This window comes from Ascaphus truei, chromosome 12 (assembly GCF_040206685.1).
Source record: "Ascaphus truei isolate aAscTru1 chromosome 12, aAscTru1.hap1, whole genome shotgun sequence".
Taxonomy (NCBI): Eukaryota; Metazoa; Chordata; class Amphibia; order Anura; family Ascaphidae; genus Ascaphus; species Ascaphus truei.
The window spans coordinates 3,595,477-3,607,976 of record NC_134494.1 but is presented as its reverse complement, the minus strand read 5'-3'; the positions used below and the strand labels follow the sequence as shown (position 1 = coordinate 3,607,976).

General features: G+C 46.8%; 2 protein-coding genes across 2 annotated transcripts in view; one reads left to right on the top strand and one right to left on the bottom strand.

The window, feature by feature from the left end:
• LOC142464334 (uncharacterized) overlaps positions 1-9,690 on the top strand; it is a 27,152-nt gene extending 17,462 nt beyond the window's left edge. The window contains exon 2 of the mRNA XM_075567839.1: positions 7,796-9,690. Within this exon, the coding sequence (XP_075423954.1) occupies positions 8,225-9,013 (789 nt within the window). The 5' untranslated portion in view covers positions 7,796-8,224 and the 3' untranslated portion in view covers positions 9,014-9,690. The remainder of the gene's footprint in view (positions 1-7,795) is intronic.
• The window catches only part of LOC142464294 (uncharacterized), a 566,786-nt gene that overhangs the window by 346,491 nt on the left and 207,795 nt on the right, over positions 1-12,500 (bottom strand). The window lies entirely within an intron of this gene.

Below are 12,500 nucleotides of genomic sequence, written 5' to 3'. Positions count from 1 at the left end.
TCCAGGATGTGGAGGTGGGAGAATCATTTGGTGAGCAGGAAAGGCCAGGTGTCAGTTCTAGAGAACAGAGGGCACCCCACCGGGGCCCTGGTTGTGACACCAGCCTTAGCGGAGCCAGCAAGGAGTAAGGCCTGGGCCCCGCTGCGCCCGGCGGCGCGGGCGGCCGCACGAGCGTTCCCCACCAGCAGGGGAATCCTCCCGAGCTGGTCCCAGTCCCCCGTCACGGCACAGCTCACTACACGCTGTGGCGCGTCAACCGCTAGGGGATTGAAGAGAATTGTAATCCCAAGCGTCGACGCGTCATGTGGTGTGGCTGTGAGCCAATGAGGAGGGGAGGAGGGGAGGCTTCGGGAGGAGGGGAGGCTTCGGGGAGCGGGGAGGAGAGTGTGGAGGGAAAGCAGCGTGAGTGCCTGTCTGTGTGTGTGTGTGTATGTGTGTGTCTGAGTGCCTATCTGTGTGTGTGTGTATGTGTGTGCCTGAGTGCGTGAGTGCCTGCCTGTGTGTGTGCATGAGTGCCTGTCTGTGTGTCTGTGTGTGCCTGAGTGTGTGTGTGTGTGCCTGAGTGTCAGCGTGTGAGTAGGGCAGCCCGCAGCAGCTCCCTCCTGCAGCCCGGGAGCCAGAGCCCGTGGAGGGGGGGGTAGCGGGTCCCTCCGCTTAAACCACGCCCCCCTCCGCTTAAACCACGCCCCTCCCTCCCACTCCAGCCCCGGCTCCCGCTCCCTACAGACCGCATATCGCGGTCTGTGTCTGTCAGCGCCCCGCCTGTCTGCAGTGCGGGCGCGCTGACTGAGGGAGCGGGGCCTTAGCCTTAGCTGGGGGAAGTTGCTGCTTGTGGGATTATTTCCCATTGGCTGATTACATATTTCCAGCCCACATGTTTTTTTCAAGCTGGCTCAACACGCCCCTGCCTCTGACATCATCAGAGCAGGTGAACCCTGCTCTGATTGGCTACTGAGAAATTTCTCACCCTTTTGATTGGGTTGTTGTTTTCTACGTTTCTCTAAAGTTTCTCTAAGGTTTTCTAAATTTCTAAGCAGCAAGTGAATTCCAGCCCTTTGGAGAGAGAGGGGGGCTGTGGCGTTTAGAACTGCAGGGTGATTTCAGTTCCAAGACTTCTTGGGGTAAGCTTTGAATTGATAAGCCCCTACACCTAGGAAAGTATCGTTTTTTCAACCCCACTTCCCATGTAAGCGTTTTCTCATGTTTATTGTAATCCACTGCGTGTACGTCTGTTTCAATGGAATAAATGACTATTTGTTTTACTTCTTGGTTTTGTTCAGTGATATGATCCTGGTATAAAGGTGTAATTGCCTTGTCTTCCGTGACACCCACTCCTGGGGCTTCTACCCCCTTCATCCACCCCCTCTGCCCCCAATAAACAGGCTTTTGATACTCCAGAGGGACTTTTTGTGTTTCATGTCTACCACAACGCATTACTACCGGTGGTGACGTATTACGAACTTTGTCTCATTCACAAATTGATTGACTTTTGGAGATTGCCTTATACTATGTTGCACTGTCTACGTGGTGTGCTATTTGGGATGACATACATCCTTGGCAGCAACCTTTTTTGGTATCTCCTTGTCCTTATTTACAGACTTTCCACGCATTGTCTCATATGGATTTCTCCTCTGTTTCTGTGTATGGTGTGTGATTTAGGGATTATTAGTGCACATTTATATTCTTTATGGTGACCTTCCCTCTTTTCATCTCTTGGCCATTGAGATGTATTTTCACCTTTTAGGTTGTCATTTGTTTCTAGTGGCTACCCATCACCATACCAATCGATAACTTCAGATATCACATGATATTGAGATCTCCATGTACCTTATGTATGCTTACATTTAGGGTGACCAGATTTTGAAAATGAAAAACCGGGACACATTAACCGGGACACATATTTTTTTTTTTACATAACAGTTTATTTATTGTAGTACACTTATACTTTACTACCATTAGTCCTTGTTACATAGTTACGTGTGTGCGTGTGCGTGTGCGTGTGCGTGTGCGTGTGTGTCGGATGGCCTCACTAATCGAACAAAAAAAAAAGCCAGATGTGAATGATTCTGAACCCATTAACCAGTGTAAGGACGCCCCCTCTTCACAATTTCTAAAGCAGCAATCCCGCCTGGGATCTTACCTGATCCACAGTCCCTCAAGGTACTATACTGGAGGGGACGTGTTCCCTACCTGTCTTCCGAGGTCTCCCGTGTGAAACTTGAGTCAGATCTAGAAGAAAGGAGGGTATGTGACTTCGGTGTAGGTATACGGCAGTTAAGATAAGACATAGAGGGTGAGGGAGACGGGGAGGGTGAGGGTGAGGGAGACGGGGAGGGTGAGGGAGACGGGGAGGGTGAGGGAGAGAGAGGGTGAGGGAGAGAGAGGGAGACAGAGGGTGAGGGAGAGAGAGGGTGAGGGAGACAGGGTGAGGGAGAGGGAGACAGAGGGTGAGGGAGAGGGAGACAGAGGGTGAGGGAGAGGGAGACAGAGAGGGTGAGGGAGAGAGAGGGAGACAGAGAGGATGAGGGAGACAGAGAGGGGGAGGGGGAGAGAGACAGGGAGGGAGACACACCCACTGATACACACACACACAACCACTGATACACACACACACACACCCACTGATACACACACACACACACACTGACACACACACACACACACACACACACCCAATGACACACACACACACACACACACACACACACACACACACACACACTGACACACACACACACACACCCACTGACACACACCCACACCCACTGACACACACACACACCCACTGACACCCACACACCCACTGACACACACACACTGATACACCCACACCCACCCACTGATAAACACCCACACCCACTGATACACACACCCACACCCACCCACTGATACACACACACCCACACCCACCCACTGATACACACACTGACACACACACACACACACACTGATACACACACACACACACTGATACACACTGATACACACTGATACACACACACACTGATACACACACACACTGATACGCACACACTGATACACCCCGCCTCCCCCTGCACCGCCCGCCAGCGATGGAAGTCACTGCTCGCCGAGCCCGTGGACCGGACGGGGGGAGAACCCGCACGCCAGACCTGGCTCCGCTCTCTCCCACCTATCGGGGATAAGACCGCGCGCCTGGGCAGAAGCAGGGAGTTCCCCAACAGCAACCGTGCAGTGTCCCCATGCGCACGCGAGGGAGGGAAAGTGCGCACGCCTCTAGCCATCTGCACTCCCGCCAACCCTGCTCTCCCCTGCGCCTACCTCTCTACCTCGGGCAGCTGCAGCCACAGGGAACGGAGGCAGAGGGGGGAAAAGCGCCAAACAGCCAACGGCTGTCCCCGCTCCCACCTCCCTGCCCGCGCGGGCCGCGGGGATCGGTGGAGGAAGCGGAGAAGGCCCCGCCCCCGGCATCCTCCAGCCAATCACCTGCAGCCCGGCATATTAGAAGCCCAACCCCCTGAAATTCAAAAAAATACTCACCAGCCAGGCTGCCGCATCCTCGCCGCCACAGCGCACCGCGCACCGCCACCGCATCTACAGCACAAAACGGGACCAGGGAGAAAAACTGGGACATTGCCGGGACGGGCTGGCAGCCGGGACAGCACAGAAAAAAACGGTACTGTCCCGGCAAAACCGTGACGCCTGATCACCCTACTTACATTGCATATATTTTCTGTGGCTGTTGATTTTTTAATGCCTCTGGATTAGTCTTGTGGTAATTCCCCCCCCCCCCCACCACCACCTTTTATTCTTTCTCCCCTGTTTTTATTCTGTACTAATAAAGTGTTTAATTTTTTCATTGGTGTGTTCCTTCAATGAATCTTTTGGGTTGTCAGTACATTAATCCTATCTTTGGAGCACCATTTGGTATTTATAACTGTCTTTTGGGTACCTTAGATTTTAGCATGCATGCAGTATTCATCTGTGTGTGTACTGTATGTATGTATGTATGTATGTACACTTTTAATATTAAAAATACACTTCCCTAATACAATGGACGGAGAAGGAGCAGCTCAGTGAGTAAAGACAATGACTGGCACTGAGTTTGAAGCAGGGGAACCTGGTTCAATCCCCATATTCCTTGTGACCTTGGGCAAGTCACTTTATCTCCCTGTGCCTCAAGCACCAAAATCATAGATTGTAAGCTCATCAGGGCAGGGACTGTGTCTGTTAAATGTCTCTGTAATGCACTACGTTTAACTAGCAGCGCTATACAAGAACAAGCAATAATTATTATTATTACTCCCCCCCAATACATAATAATACACCCCCCTCCGCAATATATATTAAAAATACACCCCCCAATACATATAAAAAAAATACACTCCCTCCATACATATAAAAAAATACACTCCCTCCATACATTTTAAAAATACACCCCCAATACATAAAAAAAAGACACGCCCCCCAATACATGTAAAAAGAAACAGACTTACCTTGGGGATGGTCTCATGCTGGACCCAGTGGCTGTGGGGGGCCTGGCTGCCAGTCTTCTCATTGCTGCCAGGCCTTTGCTCTCCTCAGCTGCAGGCCTCCCCCTCACGCTGGAAAGGGTGCCTTCCAATGTAGGAAGGAAAGTGGCGGTGCACTGGGTCTCAACAATGACATTTGCGTTCCAAATGAAGGAAGTGCGACAGATGCTGGGTCTTCGTATCCAAAAAGCTATTTATTGAACGTGTAGCAGCATACAGGTAAAAAACAAGAGCCTTGAAGGGAACCTCTGACGCATTTCATGCAAAGTATGCACTTTGTCAAAGCAAATTTCATTTCACTTCACTTCCTACATTGGAAGGCACCCTTTCCTGCTTCCGCATTGGGCTGAGAGCACGCTCTCACCAGGACTCTACAAACGGAGGTTGTGAGTATCCTTGTGGGATTAACATTATACCGTGGAAGGTCTAAAGGTTTATGGATTTTTAGTTCCAAGGGTAAGGTTTCCTTTAGTGCCGGCTTCCTTGCATCCTTAGGATACTATGCACCATGTTATACCTGTCATTTTGAGCATTCATGACCATACTCTGCCTCATACTCACATTTATTAAACTGGTGACCACAACATATATGGAATTTATACCAAGACGTGACCCACTATCTTCATATTGCCTTGAGCACTGGACTAGGAGACTTCTCTCTGTTTTTCTGCTCCCCCTCCTGCTGTCCCACGCCGAGCTTCTGACGTCAGCGCGTTTTGGGGCTCTCACATGCCGGCTTACGCCGGAAGCTGAACCATGCTTACTTCTGGCACGCTGACGTCAGGGAGGCCCGTTGCTCACCAGCGTCGGAACCTAAGCATGGGACAGTGAGGGAAGCCCACAGCTGGGGGAGAGCTGGAGCCCGGCAGCAACTGCTTTGTTAAGCTGCCTGGTCCCGGCAGCCTCTGGGTCTGGGACACTTGTCCCTGTTGTGTCCCCCCCCCTTTTCAGCACAAGCTTTTCTCCCTAATTTATTTGGGGGGAGGTTTGAGGGAATATATACATCTGGAGACACTACTAAAATGGAAGTGGCCCCCTCCCTCCTCTTTGCTTTCCTTAGCCTCTAGAATTAAATCTAAAACCCTAGTTGTGACAGAAGATCATAATTTAACACCCGGATGAAGGCACCAGACAGGACAAAACACTTCAATAAAGTGTATTTATTCCAGCCGGAGCCAGCAAGCAGAGCATAAAATCACAAACAGATCTTTCACTCAGCAAAACAGGAATTATGGGTGGAATCCGGGGTACCAGGCGCAACTTCCAAGGCTTACCCAGGTTTTGCTTCCGCTCCTGTGGGGATAGAGACTGCCCAGACCTCTCTGGTGCAATTCACGAGAGAGCACTTTCAAATCTCCCGCTTGATTAGGCTCCCAGTCTCGTTTTCAGGTGTCTCCGGCACAGCCTCGGAGCACACCGCTTAGTTCATCTCCACAGCAGGATCAGACTGAACTCTGGAAGTGAGATCGACAGCTCTTTACATAGACCTCGGACTCCATCTGAAACTATGGGGGAGGGCTGCCAACCAATCAGAGCAGAGGTGCCACTGGGACATGAGTCAGTTGGGGCTTAGACCCAGACCTCAGGTTCCAGTTTCAGCCAGATACCTCCTGGGGAGATGGATGACTCAGTCTGGGCTTGACAATGGCCCTGCCCTCAGCCACAGTTCCAGTAATAGCCATTTCTCTGTGCATGCGTGTTACACAAAGGGTTTCTCAGCCCCGCATGTCCAGAGACCTATGCTTTAAAACGCATTTTTACACTTAAAACATTATTACAATAGGAATAAAGAATCACAGTTCACTTGAATGCAACGGGCTACTGGGCATATAACAGGGTAGCTCATGGGTCTGGTGGTCAGGAGGGGCAGGAACCGGACCTAACCTGCTGGTCCCTGGTTTCCTTTCTGTCACACTAATTAGGACCACGGTCTCAATGACGCTGGCCCACTTACATCTCAGCCCACATTCCCAAATACATACCTAAATGCCCCCTATGTTCTGCCCAAGACATCCACCATTCCTTCTACCTTATTACCTCCTCTCACTCCTGCCTGAAAGACGTTTCCCGTCCTGCCCCCTCTCTCTGGAATTCCCTACAACGCACCATCAGACTCTCCACCAGCTTCATATGTTTAAAAACTCCCCGAGATCACACCTTTTCAATTAAGCCTACGTGCCATACCTGTAACCTCCAACCCCATTGGGACCAGCTGTTTGACTGCAATAATCTTCACCCTATGTAATACCCCCCCCCCCCACCTTAATGGGTTCAGCTGTGAGGCTGGGGTATATTCCAACCTGAGACACACTATCGTACAATGAGCAGCCACCTTACCTTCTTGTTTTAACATTGTCCCTGATTCCCTCTAGATTGCAAACTCTCACGAGCAGGGCCTCATTACCTCTTTGTATCTGTTTGTGCATGTTTGTCCTCACTTGTATGTAACTGATTATGTAATATACATAACTCCATGTACCCCATTGTACTGCACTGCAGAATATGTTGGCGCTTTACAATTAAATGATAATAATTCCCATGCTATGGCTGTGGCAAAGGTCTAAGCACACACATGTAATAGCAGTAATCATAAAGTGATCTCTTCCCTGAGGAGAAAGGTGGGAATAACATTTGCTGCAGCAATAAGCTGGGGAAGTATATTTTTTCTTACATTTTGCACCATTATTTATGGCACTTTTTGTTAACCAGTTTCAATTGCAGTGTAGCACAAATCAGGGGAAAGTATGTGATATTACGACAGGAACGTGTGTTCCTGTTTTAGTTAATCAGCCCAGTTAGTCTAGTGCAAACTGTATATTTACCCCTTTGTAGACATTAGTGGTCAGATAGTCATGAGATGCCAATGGCTAGTTGCCCACTTGAGCCACTAAAGGGTTAATATTTCACAAAGGACAATAAGAATTATTTGATAAGAACTTTTTCTCGTCTACTATTGTATGTGCTCACTTTGTAATAAGTCATACCAACAGAACAATATATCAAGAACATTGATACAGGGAGTAATGTGATTTCCATTACAGGAGTGAGGAGGAAATATTTATTTCCACTTATGAGACATCATTGTAAAATGATTCATTGGGGCGTGTCTGTGCCTTCCTCTGGGTGATGTAAATATACCTATTATAAAAATGTAACTTTAATTATATTCAGTATCTTGCACAATTAGACCATTATAAAGGTTGAACACAATGAACATATGTCTTTTTCATCCAAATGTACTTTGTTGTATTACAATGTTACATTAATACATTTTCTCCCCACAGATTATCTTCAGCACACGACTGATCTGTGAACAAGAAGCAATTTAAGAAATGTCCCAAACATCATAAATTACAGAGGTGTTAATGGAAATATGTTTTAAGGACTTCAACATTGTATAAGTCTGTATGAGAATTGGAACAAGATTACAAGAAACTCTGCAGAGCATTCCTATACATTATCAGCATTTTACTAAACTTAGACACCAAAATACCAGACCAGACCATACCAGGAGAGTGTTTAAACAGCAGAGACATGAATACCGTATTTCCCACTGTAGATTATACCCTATAACTGCTCTGAATGTGAGAAAAGCATCCATCGGAAATCAAGTCTTGTTAGACGTCAACGAATCCATACAGGGGAGACACTATAACTGCTCTGAATGTGAGAAAAGCTTCAGTGATACATCATATCTATTAACACACTAAAGAATGCACACAGGTGAGACACCCTATAACTGCTCTGAATGTGAGAAAAGCTTCCGTCGGAAAGCACATCTTGTTAGACATGAAAGAATCCATACAGGGGAAACACTCTATAACTGCTCTGAATGTGAGAAAGGCTTCAGTGATAAATCATTACTATTTGCACACCATAGAATGCACAGAGGTGAGACACCCTATAACTGCTCTGAATGTGAGAAAAGCTACAGTGATAAATCACATCTTGTTAAACACCAAAAAATACACACAGGGGTGAAACCCTATAACTGCTCTGAATGTGGGAAAAGCTTCAAACAGAACTGCGAACTTCTTACACACCAAAGAATCCACACAGGAGTGAGACCATATGACTGCCCTGAATGTGGGAAAAACTTCAGTTTTCTATCAAGTCTTGTTACACACAAAATTACCCACACAGGGATGAAGCCTTATAACTGCTCTGAATGTGGGAAAAATTTCAGTCATAAATCAACTCTGGTTACGCACCAAAGAATCCACACAGGGGTGAGACCCTATAACTGCTCTGAATGTGGGAAAAGCTTCAATGGTAAATCAGGTCTTGTTAGACACCAAAGAATCCACACAGGGGTGAGAGCCTATAACTGCTCTGAATGTGGGAAAAGCTTCAGTGATCAATCAAATCTTGTTAGACACCAAAGAATCCACACAGGGGTGAGAGCCTATAACTGCTCTGAATGTGAGAAAAGCTTCCGTGAGAAATCAAGTCTTTTCAGACACAAGAAAATTCACTTAGTGAAGTCTCCCTCTAACTATTAATGTCAAATATACAAAATACCATTTTTTTAAAAACACAAAATGACGGTGCATGCGTGGAGTACATGCAAATCATAGATCAAGGGACTAAGTTTTATATATATATATATATATATATATATATAATAGTAAATATCAACTGCATTATACACGCATCTGGTTTTGTTAACACTGTACTTTTAATGAAGACATTGCTTTTAATTAAACCTCAATTAACAACATTACGTATATTCAATTTGCCTGTAAAATTACTAATCATTTAAAATGTTAAATACCTACATTCTAATTATTATAAGAGAAATATGAATCTTTTTTTCATTGGTTTGAAGAGTATAAGGGAAATTATCTATCCAACGTTACCAGATTCAAAAATAGCACTAAAATTAGCAAAAAAGAACACCAACGGATTTCAATGTTATATTATTCATGAAATATTTCAGAATTGTAAGGCAGGTTTGGCCTTAAGACTGATTAATAACTTCCTCCTCCAGTATTCTTTCATTGTAGTTATTCCTCTTCAAACATGGCTTTGCTGATTCAGGACATGCATGATAAAAAATAAATAATTTTTTCTTGTTTTATCTTTTTACAACTGTAATATTTAAATGTTTCTTGTTTGTATGTCAATTTTATTGTGTGTGGAAACCCATCTGTATTCTCGCTATCTTAAGTCTTTTTATTTTCTGTATGCCTTTTTAAATGACAATAAATAATCATAAATAAATTGCATGACGCTATTGTGAGCCAAGTAAGTGTGTGTAGAGTAAACAACAGAGGTATGCCTTTTCCTTGCCAAAATGTTTTGCTGCATTTGCATTGCTAAGGTCTGTTCAGGGTTTGCAGAGGGATTTTAGGGTGGGAGGGGAGGGATGGAAGAGGACGTTATGTGCAGTCAAGTGTTGGGAGAGGCTGCAGTAAATAAAGTGTACAGGGTCATTAAAAGTGCAGGCTAACAAGCATGGGATAATAGTGTGGTCAGATAATCTCATCGTTTGTTGTCTTGTGTAGAAGAGTTTGCAGAAAGATCTAGTCTCCAGAAAGATCTAGTCAAACTGTAGTCTAAATATATATTTTCACTTAAAGAAGTCACTTTAAGATGCAACATTTAAGATGCTAATGCTAACCCTGCTAATGCATCACTTAAACTGGTATTAGATTGATAGATCTAAACAGTGACATGATCTTCCCCCTAATAAATCTGCCTGTTATAAGTTGGACAATTAACAGCACACAATTAACAAATCAACTTTGCTATTCTAAACATACCAGAGAACAAATACAGACAGGGTGGGAGGTGAGTTCTATATGCAGTAGTTCAATGAGTTAAACAATAAAGGGAACAAACAATGTGTCCCAGATAATGCACCATTCATTGAAATAGAAAAAAAACATGACTCAAACTTTTGAAAATGCTCCAAAATTAAGACGAGATGTAGAACACAATTGTTGAATTTTCCAGAAGGTGTGAGAGATCTATTTATTAGAGTCTCATTGACTTATAAACCTCCCAAAACACTCCTCTGGGGCATACGTGGAGAGCTACCTGGGAAATGTGCTTATTGAAATCATTGCAATATATTTTGAATATTCCTAAAACACAAAAATAGGAGCGCATGAAAAGAAAACCAAAAAAATGAAATTAGTACATAAATCTTTATAGAATAAAATAAAGAATACCACATAAATTGTATCACAATGAGGGTCATAAGACACTACATTAAAATAAATCAAATAGATCAAAGAGCGCCCGTGACACCCACCAAGGATAGGGTACTAACACCCAGTCACTCAAAAGGAAGGTACTCTAGTTGGTAAAGAGAAAAGAGAGCACTAGGCTGCAGAGTTGGTATAAAACAGACCTTAGCACTCAAGGGAACCTCCTAATGGCTTCATCGTGGTATCTCAGGGCAGCAGCATGGAAGTCCGTTATCACGGACGTAGCGTCGCTGCGTATGGCGTCACCACCTATGCATTTCGTGTCAAATGACATTTCTTCAGGGCAAGGTCATGTGGTCCCATGGTGATGCTTAAGGACCTCTATAGGTTAGTGCAGCGGTGCGCAAACTGGGGGGCGCGCCCCCTTGGGGGGGTACAAGATTATGTAGGGGGGGCACAGGCTGCGTGCGGGGAAACCTGGGGGCGGGAAGAGCTGTGCACAGGCGGCCTGAAGTTCCATGCTGAGGCTGCTTCCCTGCTCTGTCTGTGTCAGAGGGGGCGGGGCCAGAAGCTCCATGCAGAGGCTGCTTCCCTGCTCTGTCTGTGTCAGAGGGGGCGGGGCCAGAAGCTCCATGCTGAGGCTGCTTCCTGCTCTGTCTGTGTCAGAGGGGGAGGGCTCCTGCACATTGACATCCCCTTCTCCTGTCTGTTACCCGCCCGTTTTCAGCAGCACATGGGGGGACCTGAGCAGGCTTAGTTACTCTCTCCCTCCCCCCACCCACCAGGTGTGTGTGTGTGTGTGTATGTATATATATATATATATATATATATATATATATATATATATATATATATATATATATATATATATATATATATATATATATATATATATATATATATATATACAGTGCTCGACAAATAATGATAACCAGTCGCCCGTTGCGAGTGGATTTAGGCAGCTGGCGACCCGTGCTGCAGCTCAATGAATTCCCCTGCTGGTGCCAATTTTTTTTTTTTTTTTTTTAAATAAATAAATAAATAATCCCCCTCCCTGATTGGTTTAAAAAAAAGTTAAAAAAAAAATGGCGGCAAATCCTGTGGTCCCGGCGCGCGTGCACAGGGCAAGCAGAGTGTCCTGCCATTTGCGCTGCCTGTTCCCCCCAGCAACCCAGAATCCCCCGCATCCCTCCCCCCCCCACTCCCCACGTGGGACGGAGGGGGAAGCCCAAACCAAGCCCCGCGCGCAACCCAGCCCCCCCCCCCTCCGCTCCCCACGTGGGACGGAGGGGGAAGCCCAAAACAAGCGCCGCGCGCGATCCAGCCCCCCCCGCACCCTCCCCCCTCCGCTCCCCACGTGGGACGGAGGGGGAAGCCCAAAACAAGCGCGCGATCCAGCCCCCCCGCACCCTCCGCTCCCCACGTGGGACGGAGGGGGAAGCCCAAAACAAGCGCGCGATCCAGTCCGCCTCCTGCTCATGATCTCCCCCTAATCACCTGCCCCCGATCCTCGCTTGCTGCCCGGGGGTGTCCGGGGAGCGTGCTGCGGCGTCGGTCGCTTGGGGGGGGGGGGGACCTGCTGCTGCTGAGGCCCACGCTGCGCTGTGTGTCCCATGTCTTGGAGAGGGCCCACTGCCGTGCGGAGACCCCACTGCTGCCACGTGTGACCCGGTGAGTGTGTGAGTGACAGACTGAGTGCCTGTGTGTCTGTGAGTGTGCCTGTGTGTCTGTGAGTGTGCCTGTGTGTCTGTGAGTGTGCCTGTGTGTCTGTGAGTGTGCCTGTGTGTCTGTGAGTGTGCCTGTGTGTCTGTCAGTGTGCCTGTGTGTCTGTCAG